The sequence below is a fragment of the Grampus griseus genome (genome assembly GCF_964374135.1).
Source record: "Grampus griseus genome assembly, chromosome: 6".
Classification (NCBI taxonomy): domain Eukaryota; kingdom Metazoa; phylum Chordata; class Mammalia; order Artiodactyla; family Delphinidae; genus Grampus; species Grampus griseus.
In genome coordinates, this window is record NC_139000.1 from 5623841 (window position 1) to 5650159 (window position 26319).

The following is a 26319-nucleotide window of genomic DNA, read 5'->3' on the forward strand; positions in this document are numbered from 1 at the left end:
GTGTGTGTGTGTGTGTGTGTGTGTGTGTGTGTGTGTGTGTGTGTGTACATACAATGATTTTTATCACAGTGCATTTCTGGAAATGATACAATAAAGCATTTTTTTTTTCCTCTTAGGAAAAATACTGTGGTTGATGGCTGCATTCCTGTCCATTAAATGCATCCAACAGGTCTGAGACCTGATCAAAGATAGTCATAAAGATGAAGTAAAGTAAGAATAAACCTCATAGATAAAAGATTAAAAAAAAATTTTAAGATTAAAAATTTATCTTCCAAATTTTATGAAATAAACATTAATGTACCATACACATTGATCATACTATGGTCCTATAAAATGTTTTTCTTTTCCTTCACTCTTTTATTGTAGTAAAATATATATAACATAGTATTACTCATTTTAACCATTTGTAAATACACACTTCAGTGGCATTAAACACTCACAATGTTGTGTAACCACCACCGATGTCTACACCCCAAACCTTTTCATCATCCCCAATAAGAACTCCCGTGAAACCACAGTGCTTCCTTCCCCAGCCCCTGCTAACCTCTACTTTCCTTTCTGTCTCTATGAACTTGCCTATCCTAGGTGCCTCATGTAAGTGGAATCATGACAACGTTCATCCTTCTGCACCTGGCTTATTTTACCAAGCATAACGTTGGCAGGGCCCACCCTCGCTGTAGCCGACATCAAGGATGTATTTCGATCCCATTCCACCTCATCAGTAAAACAGGCTTAGGAGTTTGATACTATCACAACATAGGTCACCACGAAAACCTGGACTTGGGTCTTCATCTGGGCAGTGGGGTGCGCTTTGAAGCACAACCCCCAACCAGGGGGAACGGCCCCATTCCCTGAAATGCGTGCAGCTGGCGCTCCTCACTACAGCTGGCTGTCCCACTCCTTTCTCACACCCACCCTGTGAAGCCAGTGTACTAGGAGGGTTCTGCAGCTGAGATAAGAGTTAAATAACTTGCTCAAGGTTAAAGAGCTAACAGAAGCGTGCCCTACAACCTTAAACTTGCCTACTAACCTGTAACTCAAGCATACCTCTATACTGCCTCCTCCCATTCGGGAGCTGAAATCACCGCGTGCACCTCGAAAATCAGCTTGGTCTTTTTCTCGGATGATCTCTAATACCATTTCTCTTGCTTGCTGCATAAACACAGATAAAAGGCATTAAGGAAAACAAAATCCTGAAAAAAGACATGACACCAGGTGAAAGATCAAACCCTCTTAAATTGGGCTTAAAGCCTCAGGAGGTGCTCAGTGGGAGAACTCACTATATTATGTTACTATTGTTACATGGGACACGGGCAGGCTGCTACTGAGCAGTATATCGTGTATATCACAACTTAAATGACGTGTTCCTTACACTGTCCAAAATGTCCACACAGATAAGGGTTCACAGTCTTCTAAGCCACAGCTGGGTCAGCACATTGGTGCTGGGTCAGAACTTGATGACGGTCGCTCCACCGTATTTCTGACGTGCCATTTCTTTCTAGTGGGCAAGGGTGGGGTCTGAGAGCTCTGACAGTGGGCAGTTTCCATGGGAAGGAAGACATTAACAATGCATCCCATGGCAGAGAAGCTCCAGGGAGGGAAAGGGAAAAGGCCAGCCTGGGAGCCCGAAAATACCTCCTGGCACTGAGAGCTCGAACGTCTTACCAACTGGCAAGAGCCTCCCTCAACACCTGACTCTAAGGCGCATTCAGTGTCCTCACCCCCAAGGACGCACCTGAGTCAGTCCATCCCGCCCACGCCAGCACTGGCCCCCCAGGAGCCATGCTAAGGAGCAACCGCGCACAACTCAAGGTCATGTGAGAACTGAAACAGTCCCAGTTCTGGAAAAATCAAACCAAGCGAGAACAAGAAAAGCCAAAACAGCAACGTCTCATGACATCTGGAGAAACTGGAACATGGACTGACTATAATATGATGTTATGGGATTACCGTTATTTTCTTAGGCCTGGTTTTATAGAAGCAAGTTTTATTCTTAGGAGATACATACTGCAGGATTTGGAGGTAAAAACTCACAGTATCTGACACTTACTTACAAATGGTAAAGCAAAAAACTAAAACATAAACACACAAACAAAACAGTAAGTAGGTTGAAGGTATTCAGATGTTCGCTACACTATCTTTTCAACTTTTCTCTATATTTGAAGTTTTACAAAATAAAAAGTTGGGAAGAGGGAAAAAAAAAAGAAACTCAAAGAACAATATACCCTAAATACAGCAGACAGCTTCTTCATAATAAAAAACATGGAATACACAGTTTTAAAATAAAAAAAATACTGAAAACCTTTCTTTATAATAATTTTCCTGCAAATTCATGAAACATCAATGAAATAAGCTCTTTACCCAGGTATTTTTTCTACAAAAGACAAAGCCAAACGTTCCACTGGAGAAGGCAGGAGTGGAGGGCTTCTGGGAGGCAGGCTTTCTGTGTCCAGCCAGCTCTCCCCTCTGTCCAAAGAGCTCTACAACACACAGCAGAGGAGTCCCAGGCTGGACTGCGTGAGCCGAGTGAGGAAGATTAGGTGCAGTCTGTTTTTTTTTTTTATTAAAGCCCACCTGTTTACATCTAAAGAGGTTAGAAACTCTAGGGGACCTGACAGGGCAGTAGATAGTGAAGGGCTGCATCGCTGACGGGAACCTAAGCAAAGCAGCCACTGTAATCACCGGCCCTCAAACCTGTTTTAAAATCATTACATATAGAAACCTTGACCAAAAAAGAACTACCAGTGGTATCATTTGAGTTCAGCTGAACGACAGCATTAAGAAATACAGGAGGGGCTTCCCTGGTGGCGCAGTGATTGAGAGTCCGCCTGCCGATGCAGGGGACACGGGTTTGTGCCCCGGTCCGGGAAGATCCCACATGCCGCGGAGCGGCTGGGCCCATGAGCCATGGCCGCTGAGCCTGCGCGTCCGGAGCCTGTGCTCCGCAACGGGAGAGGCCACAACAGTGAGAGGCCCGCGTACCGCAAAAAAAAAAGAACTACGGGAATTCTTTTGCCAGAGACTGGTAACCTCTGCTGGATCAAAGCCCCAAAGCCCCTGCAGAGGGACAGCTGTCGCTGACGGGCCGGCTCACCAAGGTGTGTCGCTCTGGAGCTACTCTAAATGCAGCGAAGGTCAGGCAGGCTGCCGCAGGCAGAAAAAAGAGCGTTCGTGTCTCACGGGGACAGACACACTCCCACACCCACAGCGCGCACACATTCCTGCTAATAGCCCAGGTGCTGGAAGATGGAGCACCTGGGTGATTTAGACCTAAGCCCCTGCTTTCAGCACCTGCGGTTGTCCTCTGAGGCTCACAGGACGCTTGCCACGAGGGCACACACGTGCCTTGTGTGGCACTGGCACCTTCGGTCACCTCCCACCTCAGCCAGTGATCTTGTAAAAATGGGTTGAGAGAACAAACAAATAAAAGCCAGAGGGAGCCTGCATCTGAGCTGACCACAGCTCCACCTCGAAAACTGCATCTGATCAGAGCTGTGCCAGCCAATAAAACCTTCTGCGTTTACGGACAAGTTCTGCACGTGGGCTGCCCTGATGGCAGCCACCATCCACATGTGCTCTGAGCACTCTGAGCGCTGAAACGTGGCCAGTATAAATAAGGAACTCACTTTTTACTTAATCTGAACAAATTCCAACAGCCACGTGGCCAGCAGCTCTGGTACGGGGCAGCACAGCCCCATTCTTTGCATCACCAAACTTGGTTTGGGAAGACAGCTCAAGGAACACCCACCCAGTTTTATAATTTCTTGAACGACATAAAAGCTCTACAAGTACTACCAAGTGATACCGCCACACCCAGGACCTGCCTGACCCATGGTTTCTCTCCTACCTGTACTTTAAATGGGTCTCCGGTGATGCGCAGAGGCTTGTCCGCTCCCGTGGGCAACGGGCCGTCCTGGATCATGACCATCTTCACGCCTGCCCGCTCCTGTGAGGGCACACACACCGGTACAGCCCTCACCGTCAGCAACAGGCACGCAGGATGGCACAGCTGCACGGGTCGGCTCGTGTCCACAGCGAGACATGCCCCACTAGCAAAGGCACTGCTCTCTGATCCGGCCCGTGAGGCTGGCCTCCGAGAATGCTGAGGTACACGCCGTGCTTGAGGGCGTCCAAGCCTGACCGAGAAAACCGTTTCCCAAAACTCTCCTCCCTTTCCGGTTCCTGGAATATCTAAATGTGAACGAGCTACTTTTACAAAATGCTAAGCACCGAGCTAGACAATCTACTTAACGTCACGTGGTCAGAGCTCACGCACAGCAATGGGAGGGAAGGGCCACCACTTCCCGACCTCACAGAGGAGAGCTCTGAGTAAGCTACTGAAGGCTCCAGAACCGATGAGCGAGGCACCAAAATTTGGATTCTGGGACTCTATAAAGTCTGAACTCTTAGGACTCCACGGCAGAATGCCTTCCACATCCAAGGACTGGGCTATACGAGAGCACACAGGCAGGCCACAACTCCGACCCGCAACTTTGAAAGCCCAGAGCTCGGAAAGAAGTTTGCTCCGAACTAAATCTGGCAGCAAAACTAACCTGAACTCACGCGAGCGTACTTCCAGCCCTCCTCTCATGGAGTGTGACTGTTAGGTTTAGCCATGAAAACCTGCACTTGTTACGGGATGCAGCCCCAAAACTTGCTGGGGGTATTAAACCTACAACACGTTTGGCCCAAGTGTCTCACGTGAGGGATTCTGGAGCTCAGAGCAGCAAGTGTTGACGGAGCATTTACTCAGTGGCAGGCTCTGCACTAAGGGTCTCATGTAAATCACAATAACGGGTATTATTTTAGCTCATTATAACAGCGAGGCCGGCACCTCCCTGCTCTTACAGACGAGGACCCTGAGCCTTAGAAAAGTACATGAGTGTAACTCCGATCTCACCACTAACGAGCAAGAGTGCTCCTGGCTCAGGGCCCTGGCTCTGGACACAGGATTTTTATCTGAGAGTCCTAACAGGGCTTCATCGCCACAGTGGCTGCTGCCAGTTCACAGGGACCCCAGGCCTTGGCGTCACAGCTGGCATCGAGCCTGGCCACAGAAAATGTTCAGATCCGCAGAGGCACTCGGGCAGAGGTTTCGTGGGGAGCTCTGCAGCGTGGTGCACAGCCAGCCCGGCTGGGACACGCCAAAGCCGCACAGAACCTCCCAACCCAGGAAGATGGAGGAGGATGAGGGCTGTCGAGCGCCGCTCGGCCAAGGGCTCACGCACCTGCAACTGCTTTATTGTCTCCCCTCCCTTGCCGATGACCAGCCCCACTTTAGACGCAGGGATGAGAATCTCCTGGATCGTGCTGTTGCCGTCTATGTCATTATGAAAGCCAGGTCCATTCCGACAGCGGTCCACAATCTGTCCCAGGAGCCGTTTGGCTTGTCTTTGGGAGGGAAAAGAACCACAAGAGAGCCAGCATTAAATGAATGCTCTAGGCGCCCAGGAAGGGGAAACAGCACCGGGGGAACACGCGAAGGAGTCAAGGCAGCCCTCCATCCAGCTCCAGCTCCTGCCCTCACAACCCAGGAGGTCTCTGCCATCCGCCACGCTACTGGGCTGGAATTTAAAAGCAACGCACACCACAACAGCAACGTTCCAACACAGCCCCTCCACGTCTGCCCTCTGCTCGCGCTTGTGTCTCGCGTGCACGCCACAGACACGCCTGTCTCCGATTCGAATGTCAGCTGCTCTGGTGGCAGCTGTCTACCTTTGACCCCCTGCATCTCTTGCTGCTCCCCGATCCAGCATAACCCCTCTCACAGAGCATACGCTCAACAGATATTTGTTAAACAAGAGCAGGAGAGAAAGCAATGAGAAAGACGGGAAGAGAGAAAGCAAGGGTTAGTAATCATCATTTGAATTCTCAAACTCCAAATTTCTTCTCCATAACCAACCAGACTGCTCGATGACTTCTAAGCTACGGCTACAAATCACCAGTTTGGTTTCAAGGGGTGGGGAAAAAAGGAGGCAGGTGCAGCTGTACAGTCATATACACCTGCTTTGTGCTTTCCATGTCAGACTGTCAAGAGCCTGCATTTCCCGTGGGATTTTATGCCGATTCACCTGGAGACTGGGGAGGGAATGGCAATGCTGGAACAGAACCACCCAGCCTGCCGAGGTCATCTGTTGGGCCAATTGCCTTTTCTGCACCAGAATTTCCCCTGGCTGTTATTTGCAGTATTTATTCTTTAAATCACCACGTACAATCTATTTTGTGGTTCTTCGCGCAGGCTCAGTGGCCATGGCTCACGGGCCCAGCCACTCCGCGGCATGTGGGATCCTCCCGGACCTGGGCACGAACCCGTGTCCCCTGCATCGGCAGGCGGACTCTCAACCGCTGCGCCACCAGGGAAGCCCTCGTGGTTCTTTTAATAGGGAAAAATTCAGCTACTAAACAGGCTGGCTATACTGCGCACTGAAGAAAAAACTGTTTCCTCCTAAAGTTACAATCCCATTGCCTCCACTGCTTGGGTAGAAGAGGAAGCAGGAATGTTTAGAAGAGCAGGAAGAAAGAAGCGAATGGCAGGAAATAGATGTTGCCTTCTGCAGTCTTGAGCCTTTGTGTATCTTCTCAGTTACAGCAGCTTTTTAATATTTTGCTTGTGTACTACATTAACCTGCGTTGGAAGAAAAGTGCCTTGACTCCAGCAAAAGCATCCTGCTTGCCCTATAATGCACACCTGCCAGTGATATTTATTCTGGTTCACTGCTTGCAATGTTACAGCAGAACAAGAAAATTTAAACTCATCTAGACTCCCTGAGAAATGGAAACAATAAAACAGCCCTACCTACAGAGCCAGACATAATCTCAGCACTCCTGTCCCCAAATGCAACGCTACTCGGTAGACTGAAAGAGGAAGGAGAGCAGACTCTAAGTTAGTGCCTCCCCTTTCCCCAGGGGCTTCTTGGATTTACGAGGCCTGCATCTGGTACAAGGCTCCAAGCATGCGTGTACCAGGAGAGCAATGCTAGTCTTAAGGCTGCAGTAAGGGCCCAAAAGTCCAAACAGCCTCTGGCCAGTCCATATGGCCCTCTGAGTGGAGCAATGGCCACAAAGAGTAGATTCATCTGGTTCACCAATATCAGAAGGGCAACGGGATCAGCCCCAGGCAAGAGACCTGATGCCAGGATTCTCAGTGCTTCACAGAGTGAGAGGCTTACTGATCCAGACCTGCTCAGGTGAAGGAGACATTAACACGGAAGAAGCGAGTTAATGAGAGCATTCAGGCAGGGTGAAAGTACACTCTCGAGGACCTGGTTTATGAAGCAGATGTTATGACAGCTGTGAGAAATTCTGTGGGGTTTGAAAAAAAAAGGTGATACCTTATGTGTTTAAGGTAACAGAACAACTCCCCTGGCGTGGCAACCTCCCAGATCCTTCTCTAAGGAAGCACCTGCTTTCGTGGCCAGATTGCCGCACAGATCGACAGTGTTCAGTAACAATTCTGCCCTTCCATTTCTCCCCATCTGGGGAAGGAGGAAGAAGAGTGAAAGGAAAAAGTAAATAAAATAAACTTACTCAATACTTTCTGGGGTTCCGGTAAGTACACAGGGCCTCTCTGGAATCCCAGAACTCTCTATAAGAAGAATCAAGAAGATGAGGTGTGTTGGTGGGCATCAGGCAACTGTGCACCTTCGCCTCTGTGTACGGACTGTCTCTCCGGGCTGGTTCCTAAACCAGCCCCACAGAAGGCCCGGCTCCCAGAGAAAGACAGCTTGCTTCCACTTGTGGAGAGAATATCAAGCTGGTAGCTCCACCCTAGATTCTCCAAATGAAAACAAGTCCTGCAGGGGAAGCTGGGAGGACGCAGCAGAGGTCTCTGAGTTGGTCCTGATTACCAGCCTCAGCTTCACATCTGACCCGCTTGCGTGCTAGTAAGTGCCAGTCACTCAACCCGCTGCTCCTCAGTCTGTCCATTTGCAGTGTAGTTTAATGGTTATCTGTCTGCAGTTCTGAGGCACACTCGTAAGGAGTTTAATGGCATGCACATCAGAGTTATGACCAGTAATTGCATGAACACTTCAAGAGAACAGTGACACCCATGTGGAACTGGTTCCAGGCCATTTGACAAGAGAGGAAAAAAATCTTACTTTCCAACACCACACACGACGCTTTATTTTGTTCCTAAAAACAACTGCCTCTGAAAACTCATATTCAAAAAAAATTAAAGAGAAATAGCTAACAGCAGTAACTGCTTTCAAGACACTGTACTAAGTATCTTTCAAAATGACAAACACTTCTGTGGTCGAATGTCCTCCAAATCCCATCCTCTGCTGTGGAAAGAGGTCAAACTCAGATGATGAAACTTAGAAACGAAAGTAAAAACTCTTCTTCCTCAGTCTGTCTCTCTCCATATCACATGGTCAAAATGCACCAGGCTGGGAAAGGTCCTGAGCCGTGTTTAACATGTGCTAATTTAGCCAGAACCTTCAGATGGCCTCTTTCCACAAAGGGCAGGGACAGTCTAATCCAGGGGAGCCGGCGAGCAGTCCCCAGGCATGAGCCCAGAGCCCCAGGTCTCGTCCAGGCCCCACTATGTCTGGCATAACATTCTGGTGCAGAAAACAGAGGTCCTAGACCAGCAGGTGTTTGGGAGGGGCCACACCGGGCCCAGAGCTGCAGAGGGTCTCCCCAGAGGCCAGACGGGCGGCATCATCTCTGGGCCCACTTTGGCTCTGGTTTTTCTGGTTCTCAACTGGGAGGTCAGCTCCAAAAGTGCAAGGAAAACAGCAATCACATATACTTACCCAAGCCCCTAAACTTCTAAGCAACAAGCAAAGGTACTAAATATGAAAAACTCTGTAAAAAAAAGACTGATTTCTACCAAACTGAGATCTATGAAAAAAAAAGTAGTCCTTACCCGAGGCAATCTGAATTTTGCAACCAGATTCTGCTTGAATCCGTGAAATCTGCTCACCTCCCCGGCCGATAACTGAAACAAATTAAACAGGGTGAGAACATGCCCCCTTTATTCCATATTTAACTACACATGTGTGACAATTAATTCAGCAAACATTCACACTTGGCTCACAGCACAACAAATCAGGTTGGCCTCAGCGAGCCCACAGGAATTGCATGTGAAACACAGCCAACGACATGGGGTTCTCTAGCTGAAGTGGGGGAGGGAGGGACCCAGGGCCCAACCTTCCGGTCTCCCTGCAGTGCTCCGGGGCTCTAGGGAACATGATGTGCGGAGCATTCTACCATGGGTGACACTCCCACTGAGAGATTAAAATGAAAATAAGGAACAGAAATGAGGGAAAAAGTAGATAATGTGGATACTTACTAAATCCAACCATTTTATCAGGCACTTTGAATTCTTCTGTTATTACTGCCCTAAAAACAAAGAACATTTTGGAAAAATACACAGAATAAAGAATTCTGCAGTCATTTTAGGTTCCCCAAATTTCCCATATTGGCAATGTTAGAAGATAAAGGCTTAAAAGAAATCATGCCAATCTGGCTCACAAGCCCACAACCATCCACAAAGACTGTCATCTAATGAACCCCTTGGTCCATCACTCCTTGAAGAGATCCAAGCCTCCCCTTTCCTTGTGTCAGAGGAGGAAACCTCTATTTTTTTCATTAAACCATCAACTAACTGCACTAACCACTGCCTTTTCTTCCTACAGCTACCCTCAGTATTGCTGAACACCTGAAGATCCTCTGGGGAGTGGGGAGTGTTTTAGACTTCTATTCAAGTCTCCCTAGATGAAGAGGGACAACTACTCTTCAATATTCCTTGTTTCCCAATCTTTTTATTGCTTTCTGGCCTCCCTCTAATTTATCTGCCTTTTAGGGTGAGACGTCCCAAATGGAACCGGTATCCAACCGAGGCCTAATCAGTGCTGACCAGTACAGAATAATTACCTTGCTTACTTGGCAACGTGCTTCTGTTAAATGCTACCCCATCCATTACATGTTTTTTTTTTTTTTTTAAAAACCAACTATTGCACTGGCTCTTTCAAACAACTCTTCAAATTTGCTGTATGGTGTATTGTGGACAATATCCAATTTGCCCAACACCCCAGAAAGCAATTAAATCTAAACATTTACCTTAGGAGGAAGCTAAATGCAAGTAGTTTTTTTTTAAAAAAAAAGGTAAGCATTTTAAACATCTCTCACACTGCTGGATTTTTACCCATCATGGAAAGCAATGAATAAGTGCATGTTTTCAGGGAAAGTGCAGCACTTAGAAGAAATGCAGTATCATAAATAGCACTGCCACTGTATCATTCTGATGTGAGCAAACAGTCTTCTTGTGTTTACACCCTCAGATTACATATGCACAGGGATTATCTCTACCTCTTTATCCAAATTCACACCGAAATCAGGCAATTCCCAGCTTCCTAATCAGTAAGAGTGTGGCTGTTAATGCCAAGGCTCGGCTGGCCTAACAGTACGTCGTACAATAGACGGGGGGGTCCCTGTTGGGATGTTTCCTGATGGTAGTGAAGGGTAACAGTGCTTCTGTATGTGTAGCCGCCAGGCTGCTGCTCACACGCAGCACAAGCTGTCTACTCTCAGGAAACAGTACTGTGGAATTTACTAGAAGGGGTTCAACACCAGCACAACTCAAAACTCAGGCAGCTCCTCAGCCCGCAGGAACAATTTTAGCAGACTCTCTTTGAGGAAAAAACGTATTAGGATAAACTGCTTTGGGCTTCCTGGAAGACAAAGCTCTATTCTAAATGCAAGGCTGAAACTGGCCTAATGCACAAAGTACAAACATTTTGGAAAGTAAAATCCTGATTAACTACGGCTTTATAGGAAAGTTACATTTGATACTGACACAACCTCATTTCAATGACTATATTTCAATTCATTAAAAAACAAAGCAAACAAAGAAACAATAACTAAAAAACCCCAGAATAGATCTTTTGGTTATCTGATGCCTGGTGATTTCTAGAAACTCCTAAACATTTGCATAGAACACAAGAGGATACAACTGTATCATTGCTGGTGAACGTTAAGGATAACATGTTACAGTAACAAATACACAGCATAAAATTTCACCCCTTAGGGAAGAGAAGCCTTCCTGGCGGTTTCCTGTATATTTTATCCTTTTTTGAATGACAACATTGTGACCACAAATATTCCATCTTACAGACTGGTCTTTTTAAAGCCCAGAGGTCTTTGTCTCTCTCTAAATCCTCAGTGTTTAAGGGAACTCTGTGAGGGGAAACTAAGGAAGGGAGTCAACCGGGCAGCCATCCAAGGTTCTGCTGCCAGGCCTCTCACTACAGTGGGGGGACCTGGGCTCCCACCTCCCAGACCGTGATGACTGGAGCAACACAAGCTCCATCTTGTGAAAGCCCAGCAAGTCACACTTCTTCAGCACAGCTTTGCTCAAGCGAAGAGGTCAGGGTCCATAAAACAAATGCTGGGAAAACCATCCAGCCAGGAGGACAATTCTCACATTCTCTACTTTTAAATTCAACGTATGTGGGCAGAAAGAGCAGCGCCAACATCCCAGAAGTCTTCTAAGTTTACACAGGATAACGGCTGCGTTTTAATACCTTGTATTAGTTTATCCTTTCAGCTTACACTGTCTTGGAAAGGACTACAAAAAAAGTTGAGTCTTAAGGAAATCTAGCCCATGTTTTTTCACACTCTCAACCTCTGACTTTCTAACACTCTAGTACAGATGGTGGATCAATAAACAATTAGAAATGATCAATAAATAATAAAACATAACCCACTGCTTACCTTTGATGTACCAAGGCCCCTAACTGGTTACCTACTGTGGCAAAGAGAAAGAGAAAAGAAAAATCAAAGCATTAGCACGGATAAACTAACTTCATCCTTACACGAGTTCTTACCGTTTCGGGGGGGGGGGGGAGAAAAAGAAAGGCAGAAAGAAAGCAAACAGTAATTTAGGCTCAGTGGCTGAAATGAATGTGTTATATGATATGAAACAGGAGGGGACGTTGTGATCAACACAGTCTCTAACCCAGTGTCCAGCTGAACGCAGGATAAGAAATTGATCTGTGTGTCCACATGCTGAGAGGCCTGGGAGAAAATCCTGCTCGCCTAAATCCCTCTCTCTTCCTACCTCCCTCCTGCTTGGGATCCAAACTCAATGTAAAGATGGCGAGGGTCCCTTCTTTCTCTTTTGAAAACAAATGAGAAGATTTAACCTCCTAGCTCAGAAGCATTGTTAAAGACTGCTCCGTGGCAGCTGCAGTCACTGAGAAAGTGCACATATGTTCCCGCCGGCCATGCCATGGGGCACCCCCTCCGCTCTCCCTACCCTCTCAAGAGCATGAGCTTCTCAAGGAGAGGATCTGGCCTCCTCCCTCCCCGGGCCTTTTCGCTGAGCCACCACTGCCGTCTGTATACAGCGGACACTAAGAGTCAGCAACCGCCTTTCAAGCCCATTTCACAGAGACAACGGTGCCCAACAGGCTCTAATGATGAAAACCAACTCTGCAATCATATCCCCACAACACCATTTTATCTACGCTTTTTGTTCGTTTCTCCTCTTTCAGCTATTGATGAGTGTCTCCACCAGCCAACAGCAAAAAATGATTCTGTGGTGTTTCCCTTTTGGAAAATGCAGCCCAGGAAACACGGTCAGCAGACAACAAAAAAGTATAAATCCTAACTGTCTTATAAGGAATTGAATGAATCTTACAATATGCTAACAAGAGCTTTCAAAAATATGTCTCTGGGGAAAGTTATAAGAAGGACAGATATGCGGTAAGTGGGGAAGGATCAATTACATCAACCTCAGAACAAAGACTGAAATGGTTTGACATCCGAAATCTAGGTCTCCAATATAGTCTTCTTTCTGCTTGAACTTAACCCTGTCATTCTCTGACCGGGGAGGAGCTGGTCATAAAATGACAAAGGAAAAGAAACCAGATCATGATGTTTTAAAAGAAGAATAAAAAGCACGGAGAAGCATGCTAGCAAAAAGTACACGAAGCTATTGAGTCAATACCACATTTCTCCCGGATCAACAGCAACACAATGGTCTACAGCCAAAATATTGACATTACGTACTATTAACCTGCTTATCTCAGGGATAACAGAATTGTTTTTTACTGAATCTTAAAATTTTCTTTTTGCATTTCCAGTTTGAATATGACAAACGCCCTCACCTGGGATAGGCAGTGTTCATGGTTCCCATTCCACGTGAAAGGTGGACATTGTGAGAGGGGACGCCCACACTTAGGGCAGTGGGTATGAAAACAACACACTGAAGGAGAAGGTCCACGACAGAGGGCTGCTGAGTGTGGCTGGCCCCGTGTTTCTATTTAAGGGTCAAGCTCAGCTTCCCTGCTTACTGTCAGAATTCTTCTCTTACGGGTAAAGAATCCAGGGAAGACAGAGGAACTAAAATGTCCGGAAATGATGCAAACACAGAAGGGAGGTGCCCAGTCCCCAAACGCGGCAACGTGGCGGGACCTTGGCTCCTGGTCTCCTGTGCTGTTTGGTAAGAGGTGTCAAAGGGCTGATGATTTTCTGATATTTCAGCCAGAAAAGCCGCAGAAACACAGTCAAGGGCTACACTACCATAAAGAACTTCATGAGATTCACAAGAACATTCAGGGGGCTCGTGGTCAAAAGCCATTTGAAATTTTGTGCTCATCAAAAAAAGGAAATTCCTTTCTGTTGGCAAAGTACGTGTGACGGGTGTCACGCACACCGTATCATTTCTGACAGCCAACTGCTTTGCTGCCAAGTGGAGGTGCCTACAGAGATCGAAAATAAAAGTGCACACACCACTATCCCACAAATAGACGGACTGCTGAGAGCCACACACAGCACCGAATAACGAAATCAAATTCAAATCCAGATCCAACTCTTTGAGCTGGTGGACTCTTAAGCGGGCAAATCGTCTCCCTCCTCCATGCAAGTGCTGTAGCCTGAGGCTGCAACGCCATTTAAAGTTTCATTCCCTTCGGAAACATTCCCATTTGATGCCTAAAAATGAAAACCAGCAGTTAGATGAGGGGCACTGGGCACTCATACAGCAAACCGCTAACGTCCGACTCCACGAATAGGGGCTTCTCTGCGTCTTCAGGATGAAAAGGGTCAGGCGAGGGAGGCAATGGCAACGCCTATCAAGCTCAATTTATGGTAACTACCGTCATTTACTGTAAAAAAGGAAAAGTGCTGAATAAAATCAGTCCTATTTCCTGTTAATGGCACCTGCTGGTCGACCACGGTTCAGCCTGCCTCCAAAGTTCCCCTCGGCGCAACACGCGCAGGTGTGGTTCTCATGTATCCTGCGCACCATGTAATGGAAGGCCGCCCGGGCGATGGGAAGATGAGCTTCCTAGAGAAAATATTCACGCTACAATATGAGAAATCCTTCCTGAAGAGTAACCCTCTGCCAGTTTCAAGCATGATCTTTGAAAAAAATAAGGCACTGGACACATTTTTTCCCCATTAGTGAGGAGGAAAAAAGTCTCCATTTTCTTCCCCCCAAAGAAATGCTATCAAAATATCACTGGCGAACACACCCAGCTTTATAATACACAACAATCTTAACGGTTACCCCCTCCCACTCCCCTTCAAAAAAGCTCAAGGGACCAAAGCGTCCGTCATCCCAGTGCAGACAAGACCTGGGATGCACAGAGCAGCAGACCTGCGGCAGGTGAGCAGGCAGGTCCGGAGAGGAAGTACCGGCAGTTCTTATGTGACCCATGACCAGCAGAACAAAGCAATAAACCAAACCTTCCTCTTCAGCCTCTGAACACAACCCTCCTGCGCCCGTGCTTGGATTCCAGTCTCCTCGACTCTTGACCGATGCCTTTCCAAGCCCCGGTTAAGGTCAGTGAGACTTGCAGTCAGCTGCAGGGACGTCTGCAGTTTCCAAGGCATTTTTAAAAAGCTTTTCTGCCAAGGACAATACGAAGGCTTCCTGTGTTCTAAGGCAGCAGCCCCCATCCCAGAGCCACAACAAACTGACACACTTAGCTCAGCTCTAAGTCCCTAGACACACAATCTCTAACTCATTTGGCAAATTATTATTTTTTAAAGGTGAGAGTAAATCCAAGTTTATCTCAATAATGTCACTTCCACTTGCAGTTGACATGCTCTGCGAGTGGAAGAAGACCACCACTAGCTTCAAAGGGCGCTCCTCTAGGTGCCTCACCTGCAAGAACCCACTTAGTCCTACAAGAGCCCTGCAAGGCAGATGCTGTCACTACCCGTCCCATTTGACCGATGGAGGCGCGATCACACCCAAGCCCTCAGAAAAGGGCACAGGTGAGCGAGTGCCCGTGCCCACGTGACCTCTGAACCGTCATGCCTTTCAGGCGCTGGGCACTGTGCCGGGTCCTGGGCGTGAAATGGTGAACGAGGTCATCTTTGCCTTCAAGGTGAGAGTCTCATGGGGAAAGCAGCAACCTACCCTGGTCTCCAGGAGTGCAGAGGTGTTAGGAACCCCACCTGCACCCCTCCCCAGTTCCAGTGCCCACCCAAGGGTCTCGGGAGAAAAATTAAGAGGAAAAATAAAGGGTATGATACTTGTTTACAGTACTGTGCCTTATTTTCATTTCATCCAGCGGCTATGAAATCAATTTAGGGGGTCATGACCAGCTTTATTAAAAATGAAATAGAAAACTGAAGGGACCATGGATACTAAAGATACGTATTTCATAAAGTTTTAATTTCAATTACACACGTGATTTTAGTATGTGTGTAGTCACTAGTTCTGATGGAGGGAGATATGAGTATTTCTTACATTGTAAGTAGTACTTTAAAAGTGTGAAAATCACTTCTTACGATCCTGATGATAATTTCATGAGGTAAATATGATCTCCATTTTACAGGTGAGGAAACAGACTTAGAGAAGTAAAGCAAGCTGCCCAAAGCCACACAGCTAATACCACGCAGAGCTGGGATTCAAACCCCAAACTCAGACTCTGGAGTCTCCATTCTCAAGCATTCCCTATTACAGCATATGAGACAGGGACCCAGTTTCAAGTCTTCCTTCTGCCACTTATCAGGTACCCGCCCTTGGTCAAACCACTTCTCCAGACACCTCTACAATAAGGAGTTCAGGCTCCAGGGCTCCTTCCGGCCTCTTCTTATTCTGTACGGGCCCTCCCACCACTCCATCTCTAAACCCTGGCGATCACTGATCTATTTGCCGTTCCAAAAATGTCATGTAAGTGGGATCATACAGTATGTAACCTTTTGGGGTTGGCTTTTTTCACTCGGCGTAATTTCCTAGGGATCCATCCAGGTGGCTGCAGGTATCAACAGTCTGTTCCTTTATACTGCTGAGTGGTATTCCATGGAGACCATGGAGGTACCAGGTTGTTAACCAGTCACCTGTTGAAGGACATCTGGGCTTCAGTTTGGGGCTATTATGAATAAAGCTGCTATGAAGATGTGTGGGCAAGTTTTTGTGTCAACACAAGTTTTCTTTTCTTGGGGATAAATGCCCAGGAGTGTAACCGTGGCCTGAATGGTAAGTGCATATTTAGTTTTGCAAAAAGCTCATCAAGGGGCTTCCCTGGTGGCGCAGTGATTAAGAATCCGCCTGCCAATGCAGTGGACACAGGTTCGAGCCCTGGTCCAAGAAGATCCCACATGCCGCGGAGCAACTAAACCCGTGCGCCACAACTACTGAGCCTGTGCTCCAAATCCCGCATGCCACAACTACTGAAGCCCACGCACCTAGAGCCCGTGCTCCACAACAAGAGAAGCCGCCGCAATGAGAAGCCCGCGCACCACAATGAAGAGTAGCCTCCGCTCGCCACAACCAGAGAAAGCCCACACACAGCCATGAACCCCAATGCAGCCAAAAATAAAAATAAAAAATAAATAAAATTTTTTAAAAAAGCTAATCAGGTGGTTTTCACATACAGCCAGGGTCAAGAACCACTCTGGGTCATATATTCCCTAAAAGAATTTTGAAAAACTATGAAACCCTTTTGATTTGACAATTAAGTTATTTTCCTAGGTTAATGGGTGCAAATAATATGTCAGGTATTGCACATGGCTTCAGTTATGTCTCTGCTGCAACACTGATACTGCAGATTTAGCTCACTTGTCTTCATGGAAGATGTCTACGATTTCATCTACTTGGCTAAGCCAACTGTCAAACCAACCAGTCAGATCATACTCTGCCAGGAAAAAAAACTCACTTCCCTTTTCCAACTCACACATGTGTTAATATGCACTCACGTGACGACAACTCACTTCTGAATTACAATCCTAAAACGGACGGGTCAGGTGGAGGGGAGGAGGGGACAGCGTGAGCCTCTGCCATGAGCTGTTACCTGGATAAAATAAAAATCTTCTTACCAAGACTCTCATGCTTTTATCGTCTTGGGATTCCCCACTCAGGATCCCGGACTCACCCCTCTTGAGGCAGTTGAGGATTTCACCGCTCTTGGTGACAAACCGCCATAAACTAAAGAAGGGTGACGTGAAAAGGGGCGTGGAAAGGAGAAGGCCCACGTGGCATCCCCAGCAGAGACACAATTCTCAGAGAGATCCATTTTAGGGGAGAGGGTGCACAGAAGCGTAAGAGCTGGAGAAGGATCCCGTGAACCTGTCCACACCCACCTAACCCTGGGAGGACATCATGCACCCCGGCTTGAAGTCTACTGCTTGACAACACCCCTGATTTACTTTCCCTACTTTGTAAAAGGCAGATCTTCCCCCACCCCCTCCAACCCTCAGGGACCGGGTTTTAGTCTTGGCTCTTCACCCCTGCAGCATCATTATTACCCTCCATACAGGGAGAGTATGAGCATCTCTGAGATGCACTTTTCTCTCTTCCCAAAGCAGAGGCTCTGGCCCTTGCAGGATCCTGCCTGAGGTGGTGCAGGCTCCGTGCCTGCAGCTGCACGGACGCCCCTGCCACGCAGCTGCAGGCACACTGGCCCTCGCCACTCCCGAGCACGGGCACCTCTCATCCCCCTTCTCTCTCTGAAAGTCTGGAATTTAAAACATTCTTTCCTCCTCACTCTTTTTTCCTCCTTCTCCTTGCCCTATGCCACAAGTGCTGAAATAAAACTTGCAAAGGACCATAGAGATATTCTATTCCAATCTTCCTGTAAATCATTCATTTGGTAGTACCCCTAAAAATTCTCCTTCCTTCATTCCACAAGAAGACCAGAAAGTGTGGTAAAGCTAAGATGGTATTACGTAAGTATCAAAGTCTCTGGTAGAAAAGACAGGCATATTTTCAAAGTCACTAGCATAACACTCCCTGCCCCCCAACCCCAACCCTTTGCAATGGCAGGAATGGTGCTTTATTCACCCCAAGTTCTGATTTTGGTGCCACTCTTTACAGATTAGACAGGAAGAGAGTGTGGTCTGTTTGAACTAAAAGAGCTCAAGGGGACGTGATTACCTAAAACTCTCCCAGAGTAAAAAAAAAATAAAACTGGAGAAGATGCTTTCATTGCCCCTCGAAATATGGCGGGGACAATGGGAAGAGTGCCTTTTCCATCTGTCAACCAGCCCTACGTAAAGAGTAGAAACCACTTGTTTTCTCCAGCAGTCAAGACAGAGAGTGGAACCTGAGACAAGGAGATTTGTTTAAGGAAATTAGGGGAGTGGGGACCCTCTGTACACCTTCCTAACTGACGAGTAAGCAAGTATTAGAGTTAATCATTTGACAAGGCTGATTTGAGATCAGAGGTTGGCAAACGACGCCTGAGGGCCAGCTTTCCACTTCTGTAAACAACCAGTTATTGGCACACAGCCATGCTCATTTGTATACGTACTGTCTAAGGCTGCTTTCGAGTGCCAATGGCAGAGCTGAGTGGGTGGGGCAGAGACCATACGGCCTGAAAGCCTATAATATTTACTACGTGGCCCTTTAAGAAAAAGCCTGCCAACTTCTGATTTAGATGAAAGTTAAACTTGCATTTCTACATCAGTGAGCTAATACTACTCTCTTAAATCTGGAGCTTCCTTTTCACACAATTTCCTAAATGCTATCATAGGATACACAGAGGGAGAACTCAGGTATCAAGCATTTATTCACTCACTGCATGAGGTAGGTAGGGAAATAAACTGTCTTTATGATCATGGCACGTGGAATCTGGTAGGAGAGGGACGTGACGTCCCGTCACCTGCAGAATAAAGAAGATGAAATGCGCCCCAAGGAGGGGACAAGTGAACTGCTGTCGAAGTTCAGAGCAGAGTGCCATTTATTATTTCCCGATGAGGTGGGCGTGTGAGAACGGGAGGAAGAGGGGGAACAGGGAGGGAGGGAGGAGTAAAGGGGACGAAGGAAACGAAAGAAGGGAGGGGGCACCCTGAGAGGGCAGGCGAGCGGGGCACTGAAGAAAGTCAAAAGGTGAGGATGAGAACAGGTTGCCAGGAGGGAGTCACATCACATCCGAGACTGAGCGTGAGCAGGAGTCAGTCAGGTAAAGGGCTGGGATGGGGGAAGTGTCTCTGGAAGAGCAAAGAGAAGGAAGCTGACTAGGCCGCTGCAGAGCACAGAACGGGGGAGCGAGACTGGAAGGGCAGGAGGCGGTGGCCAGGTTAGGAAGGGCTGGGCCCCCCGGTTACCAGAAGCTGCCACAAGTCATAGAGCAGAGGGATGGAACTGGTTCGATGGGCTCCAGCAGAAGCATGAAGAAAGTACTGGATGGAACCACTGTCACACCAAGACCAGCAGGGAGCTTCTCGAATCCGCAGGGTGCACCTCAAAAACCGTGAGAAAGCGTGGGTGCCAAGACGGAAGACGCTGACAGCGAAAATGACCTGACCCAGGGTGGGAGGGCAGCAGGATGACTGCTCTTCCCAGATCAGGGACCGAGGCAGGCTCTGGACGCTGGGTGCAAAGCTCCTGCTGGGTTCCAGGTGAGCTCATGAACTGGCAGCTTGACGGACAACTCACCACTGCCTTGGAACACAACTAACCCAAATCGCTTTCTACATCAGAACACAACGAACTCAAATCGCTTTCCTCCTGTTTTACTGCCTAGCACTTTAAAAAATCCTCCCATTCATACACGTGTTTGCACGTCTCCATGTCCTGAGTAAGCCCTATGTTAAGGTTCTTTATGGTTGACTTAAGAGTTGAAGTACCTTTAAACAGACCCAAATAACACCTCCAAAAACTTCTAGGGGACTGAACTTTAACCTCCCAGAGGTCAAAGAACCTGGCTTCACGGGAAAGTCTGCAAGTTCATATTGCTAAAGAGGTGATCTGATGAATGTCCCTCAAAAAATCCCAAGCCAAAACAAACAAAAAACTGCAAAGCCCTCGGAAATCTTTATTGCTAAGAAAAAAGTGCCGGCATTCCTGCTTGTTGTTCGTCTCTGCTTTTCTAAACTTTCATCTCACAAACAGCAAGCCTGTGACCCTTAGAAAGCTGTTGGGTAAACACGAACATCACTTTCCTTGACAGGGTCTGTTTATCCACATATTTATTCAAGAGAACAGAACTGGCCCAGTGACCTCACCCCTGTCAGGAGACAACTGACAAGAGGCTGGGGCAGGCCCCAGATGCCCAGCTCTCCTTAAGGTCCACAGCAAATCTCAAACTCTACACAAAGAGACCAACTTGGAGAAAAACAAACAATTTGTGTAATTCTGTTATTTAAACAGAAGAGAGGATTAACTTTATCAAACCGTTATGTAGAACGTAAAAGGCCTGAGAGAAATTTCTCATACTTCAAAAACAGTCTGTCGTCATGGTAAAACACAGGCCTGGGGATGACAGGAGACGCGGTTCAAGGCGGAAAGGGTCTCTCTCGGTTCTTTCCTACTAAAGGAGACTTAATATTTGGGGGGAGGAAAGAGAAAAAGTGTATTTATTCTCTAATCACAAGAACTTAGTCCCCCAAAATGCAAAAAATTATGGTTCTCAAAAAAAAAAAAAAGGTGACGATACACATATAATAATGAACTGGAGTTTCAAGTGAGACTCTGGACTGACTGGTGACTTAACGAGCAACATTCTTTCAAATGGGTGTGCAAAGGATTAATGGGAGAAAAAAAGCCTGCAAGATGCCAGAGGTTTCATTTGCAAATTTTCAGGCATTCATTATGCAAAGGACATAGTGATACTCTTCTCTGTGGGCACAAGTTTTACACTTCAACTCCACGCGGTGGGTGAAAACAAGGCTGAGAGTTGTGGAATGTATTGATCTCAATTTCTGGAAATGGTGGGCCAGAGAGACACACTGTCCATTAATGAGACATATGCTCAGAGCCAGACAACTTACTGTTATTTTTATATTGATGTCCCATAAGAGGAACTGAAACATGATTGCCCCGAAAAGGTAAAAAAGGTTGCTTTGCATGACAGCTTTTTGCTAAAGCAAAAATGTAGATAATGCAATCACTCATGTTTGGTCTAAGAAATCACTAATGCCAATCAAATATAAGATGATCGCAAGATACCGTTTCAGAGTAGCAGTGTAAATGTTCACCTTAGTTCCAGTGGCCCTGTGGTAGATTTTCTGTGAGTGACCATAAACATTAATAATATTTTTAAATAGACAAGAACTTTTACACCCAAATTGCGGGTTGTTCCATTAAAATCTGCACCGTGTGAGTCTATGTAATTATTCCAAAAAGGTTCCCACTTAAAAAAACGATGGCGATCTCTCTTTTAGAATCTCCAAAGAGACCAGAGCAATTAGTCATGCCAAACTACATTTTTTCTATGAACATAAAACATGCACTTTTTTTTGGGAAAGGAGATTACAAAATATATACTGTTGTATACCTTGACTGTTTTTCACTTAATAAGGTATCACAGAAATATGAACACACATACGTGGCTGGGTACGTATGCAGATTGAGGACAGGAAGAGAAGACACTGGCTCACCCACTACGTGCATATTCACGTGCCATCTAGTGTATTTCAGAATCCCTTTTACAGAGCTACTTTGTGGGAGATGAAATATGATAAAGGAAGTCCAAGTTCTCTGCAGAAACACATCTGATACTCTTTGCCAAAGTGCTAGTAACGACGCACTTCTAAGTGGTCTCAAATTCTCTTGGGGATGAGTAGGGTACATCAACAAACCAATGAAATAAACGAAGAATGAATGAAAGAAAAATGGATGCTGCTAGAAAGAGCCTGTTATAAATGGGAATGGTGGAAAAAACCCAGCAGATAAACGGAAAAAAGGTCATCACTCCCCTTTCCTTTCTTTAAGGTCAGTATGTAGCCACAGCCTCCACAGGGCCATGCACCAAATCTCAGCTTTTCTTTGGAGGAAAGTGGGAACTTCAATTCCCACGTGTGCACTGAGGAATAATGAGGACTAAATCAAGCAAAACTCTCGAATCAGTCCAATTATTTCCAAGCTGATGCTCGAAGACTGTCTTTTACCTTACAGCCCAGCCGAAAAGACTTCCCGTATTATCAAGGCAAGTAAGAACTCAAATACCGTAGAACTGCTGAGGAAAATCATCTTAAATACTTCCCCACAAGCATTCTTCTTCAGAGAGTGACGCTGGAGAAAGCTGTTAAGGAAATGGCTGACATAGACTCCAACTTAACTGGCAGGTTCACTACCACCTGAAAGGCAAAGATATTTACAGCAACTTACCTCCATCATCCAAGGGCCGTTTTTGTACTCCATAGCCATACACTGAGGGGTCCACTAGAGGTGTGGAATTATTCAAGTGAGGAATTGAATCAATTTTAGCAGCAATCTACAGAGAGAATCAGATTTAAATACTCAGTAACAAATCATGGCTCCATCGAGGGAGAAAGACAAGAGTCTTCTTTAAAGGGCTGTTACCCCATTTCTCCCCCCGATGGAGATTAACGTAAAGCAATGTTGTGACAGGACATGGACTCTGCACTATTAACTGAGTTCCCTTTTGGTCTTAGTAATAATGTGTCTTTAGAAATGATACTTCCAAAAATGTGTCTTCTACAAGCAAATTTTCAAGTCATCACTTAAAATATATACCACATTTTAAGGAAAAAAGCAGGCCAAGAATATGAAGAACTTTGTTCAAGGTTTCAGCACAGGATTCCCTTAAGGAACAAATTCCGCAGCAATATTTAAAAGGCCATGTTTGCTCAAATGTTGACAGCTCTTTAGGTATATATTCGTCCTATTGACTTTAACCCCTATGAAGTGATGATGCGATCTACAGAAACGTAAAACAACAGGCTGCTCTTCACTGGAAGTTCAAACAGCAGGGGGATGACCATCTGTCCAGACTAGTTTGGAAGGATTCCTGTGCTGGAGAAACCGAGATAACCTCTGAGAGCTATTCTAACTTCTAACATTCATCATCAAAGAACAGAACATAGCTATTCAATTTTTCCCCTAGAAACAAATGCTATGTAGAGCTTCCTACACTTATCTGCTTTGTTTCCATTAGGAATTAAACTTGATTTTCACAATAAATTAACTCTTTGATTTAATCGAAGGAATATTTACAACTGGTCTTGATGTTAGTCCCTCAGTTAAGCCTAACAAGCAAGGGTGGATTAAGGGCAGCCAGCAGAGATGTCCCAGACCTATGTCTTCAGTGGTAGTTTTCCTGAGGTTGTTCAAATGTGCCCAGAATTCTGAGACTTTCTGGGACCAACATAAATTAAACAAATAAACAACCAAAGACAATCATGATACTCAAAACCTAAGGCAGAATTTAAATGTCAGGTATCCTGGGTCAGGTCTCGTCCTTTTCATTTCCTAGTTCTGCGGTGTTGGGTAAGTCCCCTTCCTCTCTGCCTAAGATCCTCTGGGTATAATACCATCTGCTTCATAGTTTTTGAAGAGATAACAACATTCTCTGAACACAAAGGAGCTCTGTACACGAGAAAGATACCAGCCCTTCACAAATACCAGGGCTGTAAAAGAAGGCCACTCACCCAACAAGTGCTGAGTGTCTATGTCCTGGGCTCTGCAGTGAACAAGAATAAGCAGGTCCTTACCCTCCCAGAGTCGGCAGTCAGTGGGGAGTCACAGGTACACAAGCTAATCAGTAAACTGATCATTTCAGCTGGTGATAAGCATGATACTAATAAGAGAAGACAAGGACATACAGAGTCCTCAGGAGAGCTACTTTAAACAGGGTGATCAGGGAAGGCTGCTGTGAGGTGAGATGTGATCTGACACCTAAATGATGAGGAAGAGCATTCTAGGCAGAGGGAACAGCTTGTACAAAGGCCCTGAGGCAGGAGAAAGCTTGATAGGTAAGCTGACGTCACTAGAACAGAAGGAACTAGATGTGTTCCAAGGGGTGGGCAAGGGCAGTTCACATAGGGCTTCAGAGGTCATGGGAAGGGGCTTGGATTTATTCACTTATTTATTTATTTATGTTTACGTATGTATTTAGCTGCACCTCGCAGTTTGCAGGATCTTAGCTCCCTGACCAGGGATGGAGCCTGTGCCCCCCTGCAGTGGAAGCATGGAGTCCTAACCACTGGACCACCAGGGAATTCTGGGGCTTGGATTTTATATGAAGGGTGATGGAAAGCAACTACAAGGCTTAGTAAGGGGAGTAACCTGCTGAGTTATGATTTTAAAAAATGCCCCTGGACAAGGAAAATATCAATAGATTCTAAGGGGACAAGAGTAGCAGGACCATTTAGGAGGTATTCTAGGCCAGGAGTCAGCAAACCCCAGCTGGTGAACTACCTGCTTTGGTAAATAAAGTTTTATTAGAACACAGCCACACCCATTCACAGAGATCATATGGTGTGCAGAGTGTGTGTGTGTGTGTGTGTGTGTGTGTGTGTGTGTGTGTGTATATATATGTATATATATATAAAATTTACTACCTGAACTTTTTTTTTTTGGCCGCACCACGCGGCTTGTGGGATCTCAGTTCCCCAAAAAGGGACTGAACCTGGGCCCTTGGCAGTGAAAGCGCGGAGTCCTAACCACTGGACCACCAGGGAATTCCCACTATGGACTTTTGAAGAAAATGTTTGCCCTGTCTAGGCTACAGATGGTGGTAGCCTGGACAGGTGCTTGTTGAAAAACACTATTTTAAGTTAAATAATTAAAATACTAAGACTGCTGATAGAAACCCCATCTCTTATATTCAGATTTCAAGGCAAGTGGGCATTTGCTCTAAAACAGAATACTGTATAAATCTCGCCTAACAGCATTCTACCACCAGCTTTCAACCTTGCTCTCTGTATGTGATTTGGATAAGCTTGTGGAGGTTGGTTACTTACTTAAGATGCAAAACTTATCTTTAAGGACTCAGCTCGGGAAGCAGGCAGATTAAAAGGTGAGAACACTGCAGTGGCTTATGCCCCACCGAGACCCTTTCGTCTGCCCAATAAACTGAGCAGTAAATGGCCAATGTGAGGGTTTTCAAGATTACTGGCCCAGTTGTCTGTTTGAAGACAGACCAAAACATTGGCAAGAGACAGTAACGACGACCCCAAAACACGAGAGAAAAGGTTATGACTATCAGTGGAGTCCCCCAGTAGTGTGCATGTCAGATCACCCTCAAAGACAGGACCCTAAATGTAAGCTCTACATATCTGGCACTCTCTCTACCCTCTTCTGATGAGACCTCTTAGCTTCCAGACCTCTTCCCTCCCTTCCAAATTAGCTCAGATGTCATTCCTGAGTCCTTGGCGTTCCTTATAATTTATATGGTATGTTTCATATACTGCTGGAACGTAATTTTTTCCCCCAAAGCTGATATGCCAGAAGTGTCACAATAGTTTTCTATTCCTAATTTTGATTAAATCAACATGCGACCTTCTAAAATGTGACTGAGGATTTCGGATTTGTTTTTAAATCATGTTTGCCTCAGGTTATCTATAATTTGGGAAATTTTCACTAAGAGAAAAGCATTACAGGATAATGGTTAAGAGGTGTAGCTCTGAAGTCAATAACTGCATTTGAACTGCGGCTAAACAAATGTTAGATGTGAGTTTAACGTTATAATATACAATTATACCATAACTTACATTGATATCACATTATATATTACAATATGCTATAAAGAAACAATGTATTCCTTTATTCATACAAATGCAGCCTTGTTCTAAGACATGATTTTAAATGCCTACTAAAATAATGAGTTAAAATTCAATGAGTAAAAAAAAAAAAAAAAAAAAATTCAATGAGTGCTTACTATGTGTAGGCACTCTGCTAAGAACATTTTAAAGATGCTATCTCATTTATTCCTCATGATGATTCTTTAGGAGGTTAGTAGTATTATTTTCACTTTAGGACAAGGAAAAGTGACGCTCAGAGAGGCTGAGTGACCTGCCCAAAGTCACACATCTTATAAATGGCAGAAACAGCATTGAAGCCCAGGCCTGCCTGACTCCAGAGTCCATGCTACTGACCACAGCACTAGGCTAACTCTCTTTCCTCCACCTAATACTTTCTTAAACATAGTCACTTCCCGAGGACTTAAAACC

At 45.9% G+C, this 26319-nt stretch overlaps 1 protein-coding gene across 2 annotated transcripts in view; it reads right to left on the bottom strand.

Moving 5' to 3' along the window:
- The window catches only part of FUBP3 (far upstream element binding protein 3), a 49402-nt gene that overhangs the window by 14852 nt on the left and 8231 nt on the right, over positions 1–26319 (bottom strand). Inside the window, exons 2-9 of one of the 2 annotated variants that reach the window (XM_082657026.1) lie at positions 22514–22619; positions 11719–11752; positions 9296–9345; positions 8870–8941; positions 7528–7585; positions 5229–5391; positions 3848–3946; positions 1048–1152 (exon numbers count right to left, since the gene is read on the bottom strand). In XM_082657026.1, coding sequence (XP_082513152.1) covers positions 1048–1152; positions 3848–3946; positions 5229–5391; positions 7528–7585; positions 8870–8941; positions 9296–9345; positions 11719–11752; positions 22514–22619 — 687 coding nt within the window. The remainder of the gene's footprint in view (positions 1–1047; positions 1153–3847; positions 3947–5228; positions 5392–7527; positions 7586–8869; positions 8942–9295; positions 9346–11718; positions 11753–22513; positions 22620–26319) is intronic. The other variant, XM_082657027.1, reaches the window with a different exon arrangement.